This window comes from Perna viridis, chromosome 2, assembly GCF_037379345.1.
Source record: "Perna viridis isolate PV_CMFRI_1.1 ecotype Kerala chromosome 2, ASM3737934v1, whole genome shotgun sequence".
Lineage (NCBI taxonomy): Eukaryota > Metazoa > Mollusca > Bivalvia > Mytilida > Mytilidae > Perna > Perna viridis.
The window spans coordinates 35,972,996-35,994,467 of NC_142446.1; the positions used below are offsets into that span (position 1 = coordinate 35,972,996).

A 21,472-nucleotide genomic window follows, 5' to 3' on the forward strand; every position below is an offset into this window, starting at 1 on the left:
AACCGCGATCATTCTTTAAGTGAAAATTTCATTTTGTCTTTATGTTGTACGATGAGATTTTTCATGGAGAGAATTGGGTGTATAATTGAGTGTATAATTTGGTGTATAATTGAGTGAATTTTGTGGTGTATTTGTTAGATGTTTCAGTTCATTTTATTTATCTTACATTAAAAAGGGTGGTTAAGGCCTTATAGAACACCCAAACGTAGATTCAATGCGCCTGTCCACAGCCAGGAGATGTTGTTCATTAATGTGTCTTTGTATCTTTTTGGTTTGATATAGAAGAACTGTCATCTGTTACTGTGGATTTTATTACTTTTGTTATCAGGGGCTTCCAGAGTTTAGTCGGCTGCTGAAGGAAAGTGTGGGGTTAGTTGAGTGGTTTATTCCTGATTGTCCCACTTTTGAAAATTTCCTAATATTGATTGTCCGCAAGTAAAACGTTTCCGGGAATAAAAAAAAATCCATATTCTTCATTTTCAAAAAATCATAGTTAACGTTTCCGAAATTAGGTTCCACTATATAGATAGGTCGCTGCAGATAACTTTATGACAATTTGAGGAAATAAAGCTATATTGAGACCCTCAAAATGGAAATCAGCATTTGTTTCCTGTAAAATGTTAATTAGTATATAATTTTCAAAACCTTACATTACGGAGATCCATGAAAAAAGATAGATATTATTTTCTTTTAAGGAAGGAATTGTCAAATAAACATGTCAGTTATGGCGGTTTATTTAAAAAATAAAAAAAAAAGATTTTTTGGTCAATAAATGATAGTTTTACATCTATGGAGATTGTGTCCCACTGCTTCTGGGCGATAACTGGAAAACACAATTGACTGGGAAGCATAGCTCCTTATGTTTAAATGTAAAATTACAATCAAAACAACTCCTGATTTCCATCATTTGAAAATACTGACATAAGCTAGAATCCCAAAAACCTATTACATACTCATTGTCCCACAAAAAGTCAAACCTTTTCTACTTGTAATTTTCAATAGTGAGACTATCAGGAAGACACGAGTTGATTTGAGAAAGAGGTGTCCGAGAGGCTAAATATAAAGCATATCATGACTTCGACCAGGCCGTCTCGTAGTAAGGAATGAAGAATTATGGTCTTAAACAAAATAATATTTTGGACATCAGTTATGTTTGGAAACAGACTGTTACGGCACATTTGAGTATTTTCCGCATACTTACCTAAATATCTCGCACTTACATCCTCCATGTCTTGGCGTTTTGGGGCATGCAGACTTGAAAAAAAGAAACAAATTGGTCATGTGTGATAAAAACTTTCACCTGAATTGAAAAAAGTTTCTGATAACATCAAAAGCTATAAAAAACACTTTTTATCTTAAGCAATCAAAGAAGTTTTATTTCGTTATTTTGTGTTCACAAGTAAACGAGATCTAATTATAAGTTAATTCATGTAATCAGGAAAAAAAAACGTTAATGTGAATTTACTGTGGTGATTTGGAAATACTATATATTTACTAAATTAAAGAATACAAGTATTTAGTGGTTTATTTGATAAAATGTATATGTATCTACTTTTTATCAGGGAGTAGGTGTATATATGCGTATTTCCTAATGTAAAAGTGTCCGTCTCTGTAAAAATCAGACAGCGAGTGAAACATGGCATGAAAGAAAAACATCATTTTGATAGTGTCATTTGACTATTTGCATCATCAGAATCAAGGAAAAAAAGACAATATTTTCCCTATCATGCTGGTGCATTGAATTATAATTTCAGTGAAATGTACTGATAATGAACATTTCAAGGGCAGATAACTATGTCCAGGCAACAACCTCATTTTTCTAACATTCTATTGAAAAGTTTCTGATCAAAGCCATGCAGTGATGCAGAGATTAAAAATTGTCTTTTCAAAAAGAGAAGGTATTTTTAAGTGATATTATAATGTCAGATCAGTGGGGTTTTGAAGTTCATGTTTCTGATTTTTTTCTCATTTTTTTTTTCTGATTCTTACCCACTTACACTGAACATGTACTGTAGGACGAGGTATAGCTGGGACGAGTTGTTCATAATTGCGCATTAACTTCCTTAACCTTATCACAAACCAACATGGTTATCGTTTATTTTCAATGAATAACTCAGTCCGTAACTCATGTAGAATCTAATTTTCATATACATTTAAAGCATTCTTATGTTATTTTTTTTATCTGAAAACACATTTTCAAAGAAGTTATTAACAAAAAAGCGACAGTTTCTATGACCGCGCATTGATTTGCCCCCTTGACAACGGATAAACTAATATCCTGTGTTGGTAGCAAGATTTGTGTTGGTGGGTGATAAACAGATACATACTCACCGTAAAACTGACAACATGGCGCTGCCATTTCTGCCGGGAAATTCTTTCAACAAAAATGTAAGTAGATATTGCAGAATGCATGGTATGATAATACATTATGCGATTATCGTGCCAATAGGTGAACAGGGACCAGAATTGCAGAAAGGCGAAAGTCAGGCTTACTTGGACTTGAACACTTGCAGTTCTTGCTAATGCCCGATGTGCTTGTTTCCCTTCTTTCCGAGTTAACTGGTGTTGATATGATTATAGAGAACATTTTTGTTTGCTTGTTGACCCAGTGCGAATGACTTAATTATGTATTTTAATTGGTGCATATGATACACGGCATACTACAACTCAGTACATGGACCAAGACCAGACGACCCCTGTCTCCTAGCACATGATAAAAGATTTATATATTAATTATATAAATACCTTAAGATCCAAGTAATATTAGCTGCATTCAGGAGTTTGTAGACTACAAATGTATATGGCATGCCAGATACTATATATGGTTCATGGCCAAGCACATTCATTCAATCATTGTACATTTTGACTTTACTACTTCAAGGTAAAACAGCTGTGAAACTACTAATGCAACGAAAGTGGGATTTTTTTTCATGATTCAATGTTTTGTTATGAAAGAGCATATTTTTTGTGCTGTCTGGGTAAGACAACTGATCGAAATTGATTGTACTTCTAGAACTGCAGTTATTTGATATGGTTAAAATTTGCATTATTAAGCCTCTGATGTGGTAGTAAAATGTAAATATGAAAATAATAGGCCCTTATTTAATGTATCTCCTTCACTTTTTTTTCAGAATAGTTCGGAGCTTTTATGCTTTGATTCACCTTGGTCCAATATGAAACTCTTCCTCTTATCCTTGCACTTTTATACATCTCAATTCTCATCAAGATTTCAGGTGCTACAATGTAGAAGAAAGAATTTGCATGAATTCAAAAGAACTAGTCACTTCTTGATCTAAGCACAACTGGGGTTAAAAACAAACACTACATATGAAAGAGCAATACAAAACATTCATTTGCACTCTTTCTTCAAAACTTGTTTACTCTCGTACTAAAAATTGTGTTGAAGAATTCTGTTGGGTATGCTTGTGTATTATTCATTGTGTACTGATTTCATTATATGACACAGGATATACATCATAGACTTAAAATGATGGATGTTTTGGTAAGATTGTAGGAATAGAGAGAATGACATGTACAATGTATATACAATTTTCACATTAATGTATACACTGTGATATTTTGACCACTATTGCATGTCAGATTTGCTTTAACAGCCATACAGGTTTGGCTATTGCGATGCATTGTATTCTCTTTCAGATTCACTGCTTTAAAGGTACATGTATCTTAAAATGTTGACAGTTGTAAATTATAATCCATTCATGGATTTTTTTTTGCATGTTTGAAATATATTTCATGATATAAAAAGAATATACACAGGCATTCACTTCTTATACCATACTTTAGTGCTGCATGAAATATAGCATTTAACCAAATAAAGGGTCTTATGATTTCAAAAATCATTTTAAAGAAACTTTTTTTTGTCTTTAATTCCTGACTGGACATGATGAATTGAAAAAAACCAACAATTCTTTTTTTATTTTGAAACAACAGTTATTAGTATAATACGTCATGTAGCATGTATAAAACTTATGTCTGACCTAATTTACAGTAACTGCAGATGCTTTTAAAAAGAAGAACTTTCATAAACAAAATCAACAAATTAATTTTTTTCCAGCTATAAGAACACAGATCTAAACTAAACTTTAAGTACCATTCCCAACATAAAAGATTAAGGGACTGAACCATTTTAGTCTAATATCTGCACATAAGGGGAAATTTATTTGAATTCTACAGATGTTGTCTTTTTGACACAGAAAGAAACAAAACGTAATCTGTTTAGAAGTATTATTTGCAGAGTGTAAATGTAGCATTCATTTGACACATATGAAACTCAATAAAATGAAATCAATGTGGTAAAGTTTGAATGCTTAATTGTTTTTTTTTAGCTTGGCAAGACCAAATATCATCTGTCCCACCACTTTGACACCAAGAATGATGTTGCCATGTTGGTTGGGGAAGACAAGCCAGGAATTGGTGGAGAACTTCTGAGAGGTCAAAAAGTCAAACCACGAAGTAGTGTCTTCCCTCGTGGAGATGGTTCAAACTTACCAGCATGGGTAGCATTTGACAGACAAGTTTTATGCTTTGATGCCTTCTTCCAAGAAGCTGTCCATGAAAAGAGAGAGGAACAGTTCCGAGTTAGAAATTGTAAAATTTACTTTTACCTAGAAGATGACTCCATTCAAGTGATTGAACCCAGAACGAAGAACAGTCAGATCCCACAAGGTACTTCTTCTGTAAAACTGTAACTAACAAATGACTGAACAACCTAAGATTTGATTTTTGTATTATATATTAAAGCATTTTGCAAATGTTGGCCAATTAGCTAGACCCCAAGAATAATTACCAATTATATGTTGACAGATATTCAATTTTTTTCCTTGTCATCATGCTTGTAAGCAGCAATTTTCCATAATGGGCAAATTGAAATGTTATGAAAGTAAAATTTTGTAGAGGAGATATTTGTCAAACATTATATAAAGCATAGAAAAAAAATTAAATGAATGATTAAAGGGAAATAACTCAATATTTTTTGCTATTATCAGGTACATTAATCAGGAGGCACAGAGTACCAAAACCACCTCCGCAAGATGATGAATTCTACACAATAGAAGATTTCAATGTTGAAAAAGAAATAAGCTTGTACTCAAAAGTTTTTAAAATCACCAACTGTGATGACTTTACAAAGAATTTCCTGAGGAAACTTGGTGTGAAAGTAAACATTCCATCTGATTGTCCATCAGATCCTTACACTAAATACAGGAAAGCTGTAAGTTGAAGTTAAACTGATATGAAGGGACTTCAAAAAGTGTCTGGTTTAGACTGGTTTCAGTTTATTCAGGGTTTGGTTCTGACAGGTTTCACTGTATAGGACAAAATTATTTTCTTTGTTAAATTATTTCCTTGAGAATATGAAAAGCAAAATATGTCTTATCTAGGGCCCAAAATTAAATCAAATGTTTATGACTGCTATTTGTATGAAATTAAAACTTTAATGTTAGCTTCAATTTTTTTTGCAGATGGATGAAAGTATGCAGGCCTTGAGACCATATGAGAAGCATGATACATTGAAACAGTTCTTAGACCACGACCGACATGTCCTTCGTTTCTTCTGCTATTGGGATGACACAGACAGCATGTTTGGTGATCCACGAGAAATGATTCTCCACTACTTCTTAGCTGATGATACTATTGAAATCAGAGAAGTTATCCAACCAAACTCTGGACGGGATGCTGCTCCTATGTTCCTAAGACGGGGAAAGTTGCCAAAGAATGTTGAAGCTCTGAGACAGCCTGGTGAACATACAAAGAGAACTGTCCTCAATGTATTTGGACCAACTGGTCATGGGGGAAGATATATCTTAGACAGTCTTAAGGTAAGTGTTTAGAGGACAGACTTCAAAAGGGTTGTGTTCATTTATAAATTGTCCTCTATTGCTTACAGATTTGTCTTATTCCTGTAAATTTCTAACCATTGGCATTGCAGTTTACATAAATTTTACATGGTTTCTTCATGAAGTTTAACAAATCTGAAGCAAATGGTAAGGTACCACAAGTTAAAGAAAATTCATCTAATTTTTTTTTTCTGCCCCAAGAACGGATTGTCATTCATGTCTTCAATAAAACAATTACTAATAAACATGTCTTTAAAATGAAAATGTATTAAAAACTATTTTCAGACTGGTGCAGTTCACACAGATTTCTACAAGGACAGTGACTTGACACTTGGATCTGTGTTGAATGTATGGGGAAGAAAGATGATCATTTGTGACAGTGATGACTTTACCAAGGAATACTACAGAACCAAGTATGGCATTGGTGAGTGGGGACATTTAGTTGATATTTTTCCATTTTTATATTTATATATAAAATCAACTAATAGATGTCTTAAGGTAGATCTGTAAAAAAAAATATGAATTGGAAATATTTGCACCAACATAAGATCATTGAATAGTAAAACAATGTTTTGGTTTGTTTTTTTTTCAATTGGTGACAACTGTCTGTCCTTCAGAACCTGTAATGAAGTGGAAATTGGCAAAAACATATTAAAACTTGTTTTAATTAACACAAATATTGGGACTATTTTATCGTGTCATTTTTCTTTACAGAGGACTTCACTCCAGTGAATTACAAGAAGGATGGCTATGGCACAGTTGACAAGCAATGGCCACCATACAATGGATGGGGAAGTGAAGAGGACTCCTTATGTTCATGTATGGGACTTTTACCTAAGCCACCAAAACGTGACTTTATCAAGTTTATGGAGAAAGACCGTCGTGGCTTGGATAGTAATGTCCTTCGATTCTTGGCCAGAATGGATACTACCAAACCAATTGACCAAGACAGAAGATTCATTATTTCTTATTTCTTGTCTGATGATACTATTCTGGTATTTGAGCCACCCGTAAGGAACTCAGGTAATTTTACTTCTTACAGATCCTCAGTATTTTTGTAACACAAATTTTGTCACAATTTTCATCGTTTAGGTTCCACAAGTTTCATTTCTTGTGATTTTTTTTTACTTTGAATTTTGTTCTTCATACTGCAAATACTGTTTTTACATCTTTTGAGTAATAATTGTGTGAAAGATGTAAAAAAAACTATTATGAAATATAAAGTTTATAGGGGAAGGAGATAAACATTGACCTTTCATTAGATTCAATGTTTCATATTTTCTCTTTAATTTTCCATTTTAGGTATTATTGGTGGTAAATTCCTTGAGAGGAGCAGAGTAAAGAAACCAAACCAGCCTCTTTACAGTACACAAATGTCAGAGTATTATCTCAGCTCAGATTTGTATGTAGGAGCAAGAGTCTGCTTCAACAGTCATGTATTCTTACTCATTGATGCTGATGAATATGCATTTAGATACATGGAGAGCAATCCAATGGAGGTATGTATGGTAATTTTCTTTTGAGTTCAAAGAACTTTTTTCCACAATATTTGGCATTTTAATCATTTCAGAACTTTTTGACAGCATATGCATCTATTGTTGTATAGGCTCTCCTTAAATACCTATTATTAGAGTTTTTTTATAGTACTAAAACTTTAACTCAAATATACATTTTATTTGTTTTTTTGGTGTGGTAGATGAATATTGTGAAAAAAAAACTTCTAAATTGGAAAATTACAAAAGTGATTTGCTTTGTATTGACAAATGCCTTTACATCCACCATTTGATAATTGGTGTAATGTTTTGTTAATATATTCTAGCTTTTTCTACTTTCAGTTCTCCAAAGCAAATATTGAAGGAATCCTGAATAGATTAAGAGCTGCAGTTGGCAAGAACCCAGATGAAGTCAAATCATTCTTCATGAGGAACGATCCTGAAGGAGCTGGTGTAATTGGTTATGACCAGTTTGTTTCACTACTTAGACAAGTTGATTCCAGCCTTTCTGATCATGAAATAATGACACTAGCTAGATTCTATAGTGAGAGAGCATCTGAAGATGCTATTGACTCCAGAAAATTATTTGCGATCATCCAAGAGCAGTTGAGAAAAAGGAATTATGAAGGATTTGCTAAGTTGATTGAGGATTGCCAGCAAAATGACAAAAATAAGTGAGGGACATTTATTGCTGTTTCATTTTTTTAAATATCCTATTTTTAATAAGACTTGTGTCATTTTTTTAATAGTGTAGGCTTTAAAAGATAAAATATATGTAATATAAATTTTCAAACTTTTGGTCTTACAAAATGATTTTTTACCTTTTAATACATGTCGTTTGTTCTTTTTGTCACAATTGCATTCACCTGGTATGTTGTTTTTAAGTTGGCTTAGAATTCTCTCTGAACTTTTAGGTCTTCACAAATTATTTTAAATTTAAATCATGAAAAAATGTTTTTTCTTTTGCTATATTATTGTTGTTATGGAAGACCACACCTAAAATTTCTGGAAGATAAATTTTCTTAGCTTTTCTGGAAAATGACCTTGAATTAACATACCTTAGAATTATAAGCCTTATTAGTTTATTGAAATGTATGTGTCTGTACGATTTCCTAAGATGACAGAAAAGAATGCTAAGTGTAATATGTATGATCAACCTTAAACTCTCATGGTCAATAGGACAGTCAGTGTACTTGTTTGATGCACCTATGTAACAGACTACCATTAGATGTAGATTAATAAAAAAAACAAGTGAATAATATTTGTATCATTTTCTCTTATAGACAAGGTTTCATGGATCCTGAGTTGATTAGAACAACCTTCCATGCCCATCATGTACCACTGCCAGACGATCTGTTGAGAGCAGGAATAGCTATGTAAGTTTGATTTTATGTCTAGATTATGAAAAAAAAATGGCTCATCCATTAAAAGGAATGTAGGGAAATAATTTGAAATTGCATACCAAATTGTTATTAGGCATAGAGGTCCTTCCTCACTCATATTATCATTTTGTCCAGTGTTAGTTGCTTATCATCAGAGAAATGAAATACATAGATACATACATGAATCTCAGATTCTGTGATTAGAATTGTGTAAGATGTATTATTTTTTACAATGATTCTATTGTAAAATGCACAGTGATTACTACACTAATAATTAGTATTTACCAATATGTTTATGATAAGTATGATATCTTTTTTGTAATAGGTCACCTGCTAACGAGAGAGGTGAAGTTAACTACCAAGCCCTTGTCCAAATGATGAACTGGCGTGATGCCCCTGTACCTCCAATGCAATATCAACCAATTGTAGATGATGCTCAGTGGCAGGGAACCAGCCAGAACAACAAAAATTCTGTATCACGTGTTTGTTACAATGTGTTATTAGAAGACTTCTTCGGGAAATCAATGTCATAATAGGAAAACGACAATTTTTATTATTTATTGAATCAATTTATCTGTGATATTCAGTTTTAAGGTTTGTTGATCAAGAAGAGTGAGAAATAATGCAACAGTTTAATGATCAACAAACATGATATATAAAGAAGTAACAAATAACAATAAATATGTGAAATTGTGTCATTATTTGAAAATTGTAAAACTGTATGAAAATCACCTTTTATAAAAGAATATAATATACATAAAACAGTCTTTTCTATTGTCTATTGATCAGTATTTTTTAATATAACTACAGGAATAGATCTAGTCATGGAATTTTAAGTATATACAGAAGACATTCAGATCTTATTTTAATGGGATAGTTCTTTTGGTGTCCATAGCTTTGAGCTTTTATATTCTTTAAATAAAGTTCAATTTCAGCTTGTAAATTCTACAGCTTTGAAAGTTAACGCAAAAATGTATATATATACACAAGGCAGTGTCACATATTCAAGTGTCATTTAAATGATGATCTCATGCCTCCTTGTTTATATCCATCATCTGTTTGGCATTATTAATGAGCTCCTCAATATTCTGTAGACATTCTTTTGCTTTTGTGTTCTCATCACTGAACATAGAGCTATAAATAAAAAAATAATGTTATCATAAGACGCATTATTTAGCATACATAAAATGTCAATGAATGGGTCCTAAATACAAGTACTAATTAGTAATAGCTTAACAGGGCTTTTAAAAGTTTCTAAGACACTTCTTAAATTCTACTTAATAAAAAAGGAACCCAAAGAAGAAGAGATAGCTTGATGTTAAAGATTGAATCAACTGAAGAACTGGAAATCTCAGAATAAATCAACAAAAAAGTGTATAACTCTCCCCAATTGCTTCTCCTCATTGATAATTCATGATTTAATTAATACATACCATAGTTCTTTCCGTATTTCAACAGGAATATCAGTGTAAGGTGAATCCTCAAAATTCTCATATGACTTATGCTTTTCATAATCTAGTTGAATATCCTTTAATTTTTTCGCATTATTGTTTGCTGAAAAAAGATTAATGCAAAACGGGCGATACATATTGTTACTGACTCAGAAATAGCAAGCAAAAATTTGAAAAAAAGTTGGGTTTTTTTTAGTACAAAATAAACAATTATTTGATTCAATGATATAACATTTTCAGTGATTATTTTCATTTTTTAGAAATTATTTTATTGAATTTTATGTAAAAGTTTAAAAGTCTACACAAAATTATCTCCCCTTGATAAAAAAATAGGTTTAATGATTTAAAAAATCTGGATCCACAGATCAAGGTCTGAAAATCCGACAGTTTACATTAAATTTTACCTTGGTTAACTAACTCTCTCTCAAGAGTTTCTGTCTGTTCAACACCATTCTGTAAATTTTCATTCGACTAAAACAGTGAAATAATAAAAACAATTGAAGGACAACTGTTGAAAAATAATTGCTAAGGTCTTTCCCTAGAATGTCCCAAAACCACCAAGTAACAATTTCCACCTCAAAAGTTAAATATGCAATAAAATATAATAAAATTTCTCCTGAAAACTCTGAACCAACAAGATCAAACATGGATAATGAAGCATGTGTAATGTAAAATATAAGGAAAGTAGAATTTACAGTTTCGATTATCAAGATCAACTGTATAACGTAAAATTTAAGAAAAGTATCATTGTCCTTCAATGTGGATTTCTGATCTTGAAAAATACACCACTATATAAATTTTAAAGGAAATCCCCGAGTCATATTCTAAAAATCGGGAAAGGCAAACCAATAGCAACTATTACATCATTTTGGGTAAGTTAATTATACTAGGTCTGAGTTGTTTCGTAACATGAAAATTGATATCAACTAACAGGTAGTCACATCCACACATTTTAAAAGGTGAAGTGCAAAAACACTGAAAATGTAAGAAATAACTTTCGCTACAATTGTCACTATACTTATTATTTTCATTAGTAAAATATTTTATTTGATTGTATTAAGATAAATAATAAAATTTCCGTAATATCGACAAAGACCTTAATAATTTAATGCAAAATGAAACTCAAGTTCCGTATATTTTTGTAATGATAGGTTAACCAAACACATGATGATTTTAGAATTTTGAAAAATGTTACATATCTGTGTTTTTTCACATATATCTATAAAATCTTTATTGTTCAAGATAAGTATACATTGTGAGGTATCAAACAATGCAGAATGAGCTAAAAAGTCAATTTAAAGTAGTTAGAGTTGTCTACCTTATACTACATTCATGACTGGTCTTTGTCCCTGGATTGCATTCTTTTGATTACCGCTATAACCTTAGTTCCCTTGATTACTCTTTCAAGTAAATTAGAAAAAAAATGTTCCAATATACCTTTATAACAGTTATTTGAAAATTCTGGGAATGACATTGACCTTTGACCTTTTGTTTTGGTATCATTTTGTAGACCATTTAATTCTTAACATTTAAGTCCCATTTTTTATGTTTTATTTCTAACCATTTCCAAGATATCAAAAAAGAAGAAGGGAAACTTCATTTTAGACCTTTTATCTTATTTTTTTTTTACATTTAAAGTTGATATGTTCTGGTTTACTTTTTAAATTTTTTTCACTTGATATTAGTTACATATTTGATGCACTTCAGGTTTTCAGGTCAAAGTTTAAAGGGCAATAACTCTTCATACAGTGTTCTTATTTTTTCAAGCTTCTGGGACATGAAACTTGATAACATAAATAGTTTGACCTATTCATTGAGGTCTCGGAGGAAAAGCTGACAAATTTTTTAAAAGAAATAAATATAACTCTCTAATGACAAATGTTTTTGCTTCAAAGGGTGACTTCGTACCTATTGAAGTTATAAATATTTATTTGGTATACAGCTTAACTTAGTCCATCTTGAAACGATAGTCACTTCGCAGCAGAAAAAATAATAATAATCATATGAATAATAGTAAGGTTTTCCCTTGACAAGGAAAGACCTTAATAAGATGGAGATAATGTAATGTTGGTTCATGAATAATCTACTACATATATTCTTGTGGTCAGATACTTGGTCAAATGTTAATAACCACCTTTACTGAAGAATTTGACAAAAATAACTAAAATACTGTGAAGGTACTTTAATTTGTGGATAACAATTATCACGGATCAGGAAAGAAACACAATTTCTTTGGTTCTTGAATTTGTGGTTTTGAACTTTTCAGTATACACTTTAATGGGAATCTCTTAATGGTTGGGAACCAAACTTTGTGGTTTGGTCTACCCATGAAAACCATAAAATTTGGTACCCCACCACCAATAGAACTTTCATACTAAGGGCTCAGTAGTTAAATTAGATTAGAATTTTTTTTATGTGTGCTGATTGTAATGTAAAAAAAAATGGCAAAGTGACACGTTGCTTGCACTGTATTTCCAAAATCTCATACTAGTACATGAACATTTTCAATACAGAATATATATCCCTACAGAATGTATATCCCTATGTTTGAGACATGATACATTATTATAGTAAAATTAATTTAAACATGAATTTAAAGTAGAGGCTCTAAGTAGCCTAAATTGCTACACCTGGAGAATTTGAAATCATTTGGTCATATCATTAGATCATTTAAACAAAAGAATTATTGAGTTCCCTATATTCTTACATCATTCTTGCCTTCAACTGAATGACCTGAGCAAACTTTAAGGCAGATATAGGTCAAAATGTGTTTGTCTTTAGGGTTTCAAAGCCAATTTTGTGTGGCCACAGCCACCTGAGCCAAACAAAAAGGCTATTGTTAAAGAGGTCATTCAGCTTATCAAGTATCAAAACATTTGCACCTGTGGTTACAGAGGAGTTGATCTGTGAAAATTGGCAAGCAGCTTAGCATCATGGGCCATGTTGTTTGATCAAATGGAACCAAAAGTGAAATTTTTTGTAGAATATCTTGCAAACATAATGTCAACCAAATTTGGTTAAAATTGGTCAAAGGGTTTACATGCAGTCGAGCAAAATAAGGAAAGTTTACGGACATTAAGTGATGGCATAAGCTCACAGGGACATTTGGTCCAGGGGAGCTACAAATGTAACTTTTCAATTTGCTTTCAGATTTTTCCATTTATACAAATTATACTTACAAATGATGTTCTGGCTGAAAACAGTTTTTCAGACACTTCTCTTAAACTGTCTTCAAATTGTTTTCTACAAAATGTCATAAATCAATTTTTTGTTAACTTTTAAAAGATCTAATTGATTCAATACTTAACTATGACAAACTATTGTGTACAGAAAGCTTTATCATTTCTAAAATACTTATTACTTAGGTTTAAAATACTTTGAATTCTGAAATCATTACAGAATTTTTACCATTATGAAAAAAAAAATTAATAAGCTGTAATTACAATAAAATACATCATGTATAACTTGCACTAAAAAAATTACCTTTGAATTTCTTGAAATCAGAATTTTTTTTTATATTATTTCTCTTTAGCCCTAAATGACAAAATTGTAATAATAAATGAACACAATATTTTCTGAATTTACAGCTCTATAATACAAATTACAAAATAAAAATAATGGAATCCTTACACTTCATCATTCTGTATTTTTTCTTCAGCCTCTATTTTCTTGTTCAGACCTTCAATACTGTTTTTGTAATACTGATTTGTTTCTTCAAAACTGGAAAAGGATATATAAAGAGAATATCAAGACAGATATATGGATGTTCTCAATCTTATAAATGGTAAAACAAAATGTAGTTACCTGGTTGTTAAAAATAATACAACCAATTTAAACACAGATAATTAAATAATATTGGGTGGGGAAAATGTCCATGACAAAAGGACCCAAGCAGTAAAATAACAAAAAGGATTCTGTCTGGCAATTATCAACACTTAATACATGCACATATTTATTAGTTATTTGGAATCACTGATTATCATAACAGGTATCAGCTCTATATATATTTCTGCAGATTGCTCCTGAAGTGTGCATCTCTTCAAAACAATTTTGTATGTTTTTTGTTTTTTTTCTGATTTTTGTGCCCTAATTTTTTTTTGTTTTAACCATAGTGATCTGATATGGTACTTTAATTACAGGCTATAAATATTATCTGTATACTCTTTTGGAATTTTTAAACCTTAAAACAGAGCCAGAACTTTGAAATTACCTATCTGCAAGACTCTGAGTTTCAGAAACTTTGTGCTGTGCCACTTTAAAGGTCTCTAAAATGAAGAAAAAGAACGAGATACAATCATCAGCAACACACTGAAATTTTTTCTTCAAAGAAAGTTCTCTCATCCAACAAATTATTTGTATGCATTTCTTGTTGAAATTAAAAGCAGCCATGTTTTTTTCTTTGATAAAAAATCCCAATGGTCATTTTGTACATGACAATCTATTCATTGTATTAACTTTCACTGAATTATGTCCAGTAGATTCTGAGAAGATTTAAAGTAATAACATTAAAAATACCCCCCCCCCCAAAAAAAAAAAAAAAAAAAAAAAAAAAAGGCAAGCACTGAAGCAACAATTAATAGATTTTTACAAAAAATTGACAATGGATAGATGTTATTATGCTGAACACTTTTATCCATGTCAAAATTTGGCTAAAGTATTGGTTTTGGAGATAAATGCAATATACTGCTGTTTGACCCATATGCTATATTTTTAGTAATGAGTCTTTTTATAATACATCAAATATGTTTTTTTCATGGATTGAAAATCCCAAGAGCCATTTTGTGCAGAATACCATACCTGTTAACCCTGCAACTTTAGTGGGGGGAGGGGAGCCTCCTATAAAATCAATGAAAATTTAGAATATCCTACATAAAAATGTACAATTTGTGGAAGGTTTTTGGTTAAAACTACTATATTTTCAGTAAAAATACTAAACAACTGAAGTTTTACTTTTACGTAAGACAGTGTCAATGGAGTAAAATCTCTGGCATGATCTTTTCCAAAGATGAACAGGTATGACGATACTTTAAGGAATAATAACATTAATTTCCATCAAATTCTGTCCAGTATTGTCACAGGAAAGATTTTTTAAAGTAATACTGTCAAAAATGGCACAACAAATGTCCAAAAAGGGCAATAACGCTAACATGACTTAACATATTTTCACAAAAATTTGATAACAGATAGATTTTATCATGTTGAACATTTTACTAACATCAGAATTTGACTAAATCTAACGGCTTTGGGCATATATTTGATAAACTGCTGTTTGGCCCATATTTTCTATTTTTAGTAAGTAATTTTAGTAATGACCACGTTTAATCACAGATCAAAAAATTGAATGCACAAAATTTTTGCAGGATACCCTAAGGAACCAGGGATCGAATTTAACAGGAAATACTCGCTAAATGCATGTTGAAATTAGATTTTGCTAGTAGAAACTATTTCCACTTGCTAAAATTTGCTAGTGGAATTCTGTATTTAATATAGGTAAAGTCCAGAAATAGCCTAAAAAACTTAAATTTAGCGAGTGTAAATTTTCAGTACCTGCTAAATTTAGCTAGTGGAAAAAATTCTGAAATTCAATCCCTGGGAACAATCATATAAACTTTCATTTAATTCTGTCCAGTAGTTTTTTTAGAATACTTTTGAAATATTATTAACAGAGGACAGATGCCAAGTGATGGTAATAGCCCACACGACCTTTAACCAGATAATAAAAAAAGTAAAAATAAAATTCAAAAGCTCATCTTGTAAATCATCCATAGTTGTCACATAGTTTTCCCTTATACATCAGGTGTAGAATTCTCTTTAGTAAGATTTTTCAAACCTACAATACCTATCACTGAAAAGTAATAATTGCTTACCATTCATTTTGGTGTGAACATCTTTCAGTTGTAGATATCTTCCATTCACTTAAAAAGCAACAATAAGAGTCAATTTAATATCATTTTATAATAGTCAGTATAATGAATTTCAAGTAATGCTAAGGTCTCACTAACCACTTCTAACGTTTCCATTACTTTACATGTTAAAAAAGTAATTTTCAAAGCCTCACTGTGAATTCCCAGGACAAATGACATCTTAAAGCTGCATACCGTTGCGAAGCTTGGAAAATAAGGCTTCCAAAATCATTATGCTAATGGTACGATGATAGTAGAAATTCTTCACAAAATTTACTTGAATAAATAATACTGAAAATCCACATTTTTACCTGTTCTGCTGACTGACAGCATGGAGGCAAATTACTCACACATGTAAACAATATTCATACACTTTTGTAGTTAATTACATATATGATTTTAAAGTACACATTCTCAGCTTTATTTTGACTACTTTTAATCATAATACACACAAATAATGCACTTACAATGCATATGTCTAGGTTCAGTGTGTTTTTGGTACTACATAGGGGGGTGGCCATTTGACCCGGAAGTGGTTAGTGAGACCTAATATTCCATGAATTATCTCCCCTATAAAAAGTACATGCTATGGCAAATTCTTAAATTAGATTGCCCAACTTTTTGATACAGAAAGGCAATTAAATGAGATCTTCACTTTCATTGAAATACTGATGTCAGTGCATGCATGTCACATTGTTCATATTTGTGAACAAAAAGAACAATCTAATTAAAATTAAGTCTCAACTGTTCCATTCAGTCACTGCAAGTAGGATCTAACAACAAAAGGTCATCTGAACAGAAAGTAGAACAGAGTGTTGTTAGATCCCACATCCAGTGACTGAATGGAACAATTAATAGGTCTATTTTCAATTAGATTGACCAAATGAACTTAATTTATGTTCGAACTAATTTATGTAAAATTCCGATAATGAAAACAGTATACCACTCTCAAGTTCCTGTTCAAGTTGTCTTCTCTCATGTCTTCTTTCATTCAACTTTTGTTCAAGATTGCTCTTTTCTATGAAAAAAGGAAATATCAATGAAATAATAAAACTGAAATATGAATTGTACATGTAAAAGTTTCTAGTTTCATATATACTATGGTATATTATTAATTTCAGGGGAGGGTAAAAATTGCGAAAAATGGCAAAATTATCGTCAGAACTTGCCTATAATGGTTAAAAATGATGAAATTTCGATATTTTGGGGAAAAACAATTAAATTTTTTTAAAATCCTGGACCCATGTGCCTGTGATGAAAGGTTGTAGAATTGTAATCTTTGATTTTTAATCATTGAAAATGAATAGAATGTAACTTAGTATTTGTCACTTCAAATTTTTGTCTTTTCAAATAAGAAGGAAAAAAAAGAATAGCATTTTCATATTTAAAGGTGCATTTAGAGGAATTTTTTTTCAGTATTTATACTAAACTATATTGCATCCATAATAATGAAAGTTATGTATAATGAAATAAAATCTTCTACTGAATGGTAATGGCTAATTTCTTTAATAAATGTGATACAATGAATGATAAAATAATAATCAAATAGATTTACCCATGTTCTGAGTAATATTTATCAAAATTTCCATTTTAAAAACAAACAAAAAACGAACAAACTATACTGAATTTAGCTTGTAATAATTATGTCTAACTGTTTGTCCAAAATTATTATATGTTTTACTGAATAACAATGGCTTATTTTTTTCAAAAATGTAATTCAAAGAATGATAAAATTATAACTGAATTTATCGATGTTTTGAGGTATATTCACCAAAATTTTCATTAAATAAACCCCTAAAAACCCATAAACAAAAAAAACCATACTGCATTTACAGCATCATGCCAAAAGTGAGTCCCATTTTTTTAAATTCCACACAGAATTTATGTAAAATTACATTTAAAAAAAATATATTATGAAAGCTGTCCTAGCATCAATCTTGATAAAAGTTTCATCAAGAGAGAGATTAAAAACAAAACCTTAATATATAACGAGAACTGGTATAGTGAATAAATCAAAGAGACATCAACCCCAACTGGATAAAAATGTCACCACAATGCCATTAATTTGTTTTCAATGAATGACAAGGAAACCCTCACACCACAGGACAGGCTGCAGCTAGCCCCAAAACATTGTATACACAGGTACTGACTTTAGACAGGAGCAAAAAATGTGGGAGGGTTAAAGTACTTTGATGTGATCACAACCCTCCTCCTTTAAACCAGCCACCGTGGAAAAAATATTACACAATTAAATACTCCTAAAATCAGTTCAAAAATGTCTGAGTCCCTTGTTACAATGGAAATAAAGAAACTGAATATTAAATTACACAAGTGTATAAACTAAGGACTACTAGCAGTTAAATGACATGCCAAAACTTTTTGCTGGGCAAAATCTGCTTTAAAATATACCTGGTAGTGTTTTAATTTCTATGTAAAGACCCTATGAGGGGAACAATGTTAATACCAAAAAAATGCTATCCTTAGTGATTTGACAATAATATCTTAACTATATTCCTTACAAATGAGTGTATTCAATAACTTAGTTAACTTATTGGGTGAGTATCCAGCTTTCCATGCTTTGTGTAGAATATTACCATAAAACAAAGGGTGAGAGATACCTGCATGTATTAATCCTTTACAAGTACATCTGTATTTGAGAATGAGTTCCTTGTATTGGTAAAACAATTTTGTGAATGTTTTTAGGAGCTTGTGATATTGAAAACCTTGATGTAGTAATTCAGTTATATGAATATTCCTTTCTTTAAAGTTAAAAACATTGTTGCAAACTCGAGCAAATCGAACCAGTTGTGATATGTAAACACCATATTGCAAATGATGGTGACAAGAGGACATCACCATCTAAAAATGGATGGTTAACAATAGGGAACAAAAAATTATTCTTTTTATCATAAATTTTATATGTCTTTTTGGGTGAAGATTCAATATGATGACTTTGAAATAACAATAAGTTGAACTCAATATAAAACAAAAGGCTCTCGAAGAGCCTGAATTGTTCACTTTGCAAACCATGCCCTATTAACAAAGTAATTAAAAAATTGCTGAAAAAGAGCTTCTATTGATGAATGCTGCAAGTTGACTGAGTTTCTAAAGCAATAGTGAATGTTGGAAGTGCCTTCAAAGTGTTTTTAGAACCTCTGGAAACAATTTGAGCAGGATTACCCCATACCCTGTTATCCCACTGGGTGTGAGGGGGCATAAGCCTACATTTGCTGAAACAGAACATAAATTGAAGTTAAATCATTGCTATACAACATTTTCATCATCACTTTAACTCAGAAGACCATGTTTACTATATATATACCAAATATCATTGAAATTAAAGCAAGTGTACAAATTAATGGGAAAATGGCAGTCATTTTGAAAATGGTCGCCCAGAACAAATTTTGTCATCACCATTCAACTTAGAGTACCATGTTTCCTGAAGAAATAAAAAATCATTGGAATCCGAGCAACAAGTAAAAATGGCTGCAAATTTGCAAAAATTTTGTATACTGCCAGTCAACTCAGAATATCATGTTTATCTTATGAGTAGCTTTCATCTTTGATTCTTCTATAGTTGAGGAAAAAATAGCTAAACAAGCATTTTGACTCCTATGTTCTATTTTTAGTAATGACAGCCATTGCAAATGTAAATATTAGGACATACAGGTTGGTGGCCCAGACCACATTTTTGTTTGATATTTTCTATATGTTCAATGAATTTACTCAAAACTTTGGTAGCCCAGCTCAAAATCTTGTAGCCATGGGCTACTGTGCGACAGTTAATTTTTAGCTCTGCATGTTTTTCAACCAATGAAAAATTTTAAACAATCAGTTTCTGCAGGATACCGCAAAGAACAGTTATGCCAACTTTTAATTAAATTTGGTTGCATGGTTTCAGAGAAAAAGATTTTCAAAGTTGTACATGTGAAAAACAACAAAATAATCTGCTTCAGGGGCAATAACTGCTACATTGGGTGAAAATTATTTAGAAAATCTAGACATTGGTCTGTCTTTTGATGGTGAACAATATTACCTTGTCAGAATTTTGCCAAACTCAAATGTTTTTGAGTTATTTGCAAAAAACTATATTTTGACCCCTGTGTTCTATTTTTAGTAATGACGGCCATGTTTTTCAACCAATGGAAAATTATGATAATCAGTTTGCAAAGGATATCCTAAGGAACAATTATGCCAACTTTAATTAAATTTTGTTGCATGGTTTCAGATAAGAAGAATTTCAAAGTTAACACTATTTGCAAAAATAAATGCTTTTAAACCCTTATGTTCTATTTTTAGTAATGGGAGCCATGTTTTTTCAAAAATTATAAATCTCAACCGTCATTTTGTTGCACAATACTCTGAGGAACAATCATGCCAAGTTTACATCCTGCCAGTCTGGTAGTTTCAGAGAACATTTTCGAAAATTAGTCATCGACAACGACGATGGACACCAAGTGATGGCATAGCTCACTTGGCCTTTGGCCAGGTGAGCTAATAAGCTAATGACAATGACAGATGATGATGGATACAAAGTGATGACAATAGCTCACAGGGCCTTTAGGCATTTTCTTCAAATCATTCTTTCTGATTTGTAATTTTTGTATTACCATACATCTTAATAATAATTGATATCCATAATCTGTATCCTTTGGTATGGATAAATCGAATGAAAATACCGGAGAGGCACTGTCATTAATAAAAAAAAAAAATCTGGAGTTATTTGTAGTTGCGAAATCGTAGCTCTAGATCTTTCTTTTTTTTTTTCTTTTTTTTTTTTTTTTGTTTTTTGTGTTTTTTTTCGGTTTTTTGTGTTTTTTTTTTGTTTTCTACCAAAAAAATAGTTAAGAGCTAAATTTCGCAGCTAGAGTTACTGGGCCTGGGGCCAGCCTATGACTATGTTAGGCGTACTGACTACTGTATCCTCCAACAAAAGCGTGTTTTCTACCTTGTTTGCATTTTGCGATGACTTGAAACTTCAAATTTTACAAATCAATAAACAATTACCTCTTTGGATTTCCTTAAGGCTAACTAAAAGTGTTTCAACTTTAAACGTTGTCATTTCTGAGTGCAGACGACAAACAAGGGAGATTACTGCACCTACACAATTATGTCCCTTGATAGAAATTCAGCAAAAATGAACTCGGCAAATTAGGGGCAGCTCAGTTACAATAGAGAGTGAATAAATCATACATTTGATTCACTTAATTTTGAAAATAATATATGCAAAAACTGTAATATATGAATAATTCTGGGTATAGTTATAAAATTAAAAGCGGAGTTTTCTTGAAACCCTTTAAGACTCTCTTATTACAATCCACTTCCGGATTTTTTTTCTCCCAGGCGGCAAGATTCTACTTGTTTGACCCCTTATTCTCTGGTATTTTC

At 31.3% G+C, this 21,472-nt stretch overlaps 2 protein-coding genes across 3 annotated transcripts; one reads left to right on the forward strand and one right to left on the reverse strand.

Annotated features, from left to right (window-relative positions):
• The first annotated feature begins 2,234 nt into the window (after positions 1–2,234).
• LOC148624837 (EF-hand domain-containing family member C2-like) lies at positions 2,235–9,497 on the forward strand. Of its 2 annotated transcripts, XM_088567810.1 has the most exons (11): positions 2,244–2,388; positions 3,467–3,502; positions 4,347–4,686; positions 5,007–5,230; positions 5,481–5,837; positions 6,141–6,279; positions 6,570–6,878; positions 7,158–7,354; positions 7,691–8,022; positions 8,632–8,724; positions 9,056–9,497. In XM_088567810.1, exons 1-11 carry the CDS (start codon positions 2,347–2,349, stop codon positions 9,261–9,263), a joined length of 2,277 nt encoding a protein of 758 aa, XP_088423936.1. In that variant the 5' UTR covers positions 2,244–2,346; the 3' UTR covers positions 9,264–9,497. The 2 variants fall into 2 exon arrangements, with proteins under 2 accessions (XP_088423937.1, XP_088423936.1); XM_088567811.1 differs by lacking the exon at positions 3,467–3,502 and having other exon boundaries at positions 2,235–2,388.
• Positions 9,274–21,203, reverse strand: LOC148624838 (uncharacterized). The gene is made up of 9 exons (XM_088567818.1): positions 21,092–21,203; positions 17,028–17,102; positions 16,049–16,096; positions 14,392–14,446; positions 13,812–13,901; positions 13,361–13,424; positions 10,586–10,652; positions 10,164–10,284; positions 9,274–9,864 (listed from the first exon to the last, which is right to left on the reverse strand). The coding sequence occupies exons 1-9, from the start codon at positions 21,144–21,146 to the stop codon at positions 9,759–9,761; spliced, it is 681 nt and encodes a 226-aa protein (XP_088423944.1). The 5' UTR covers positions 21,147–21,203; the 3' UTR covers positions 9,274–9,758.
• Positions 21,204–21,472: the final 269 nt, after the last annotated feature.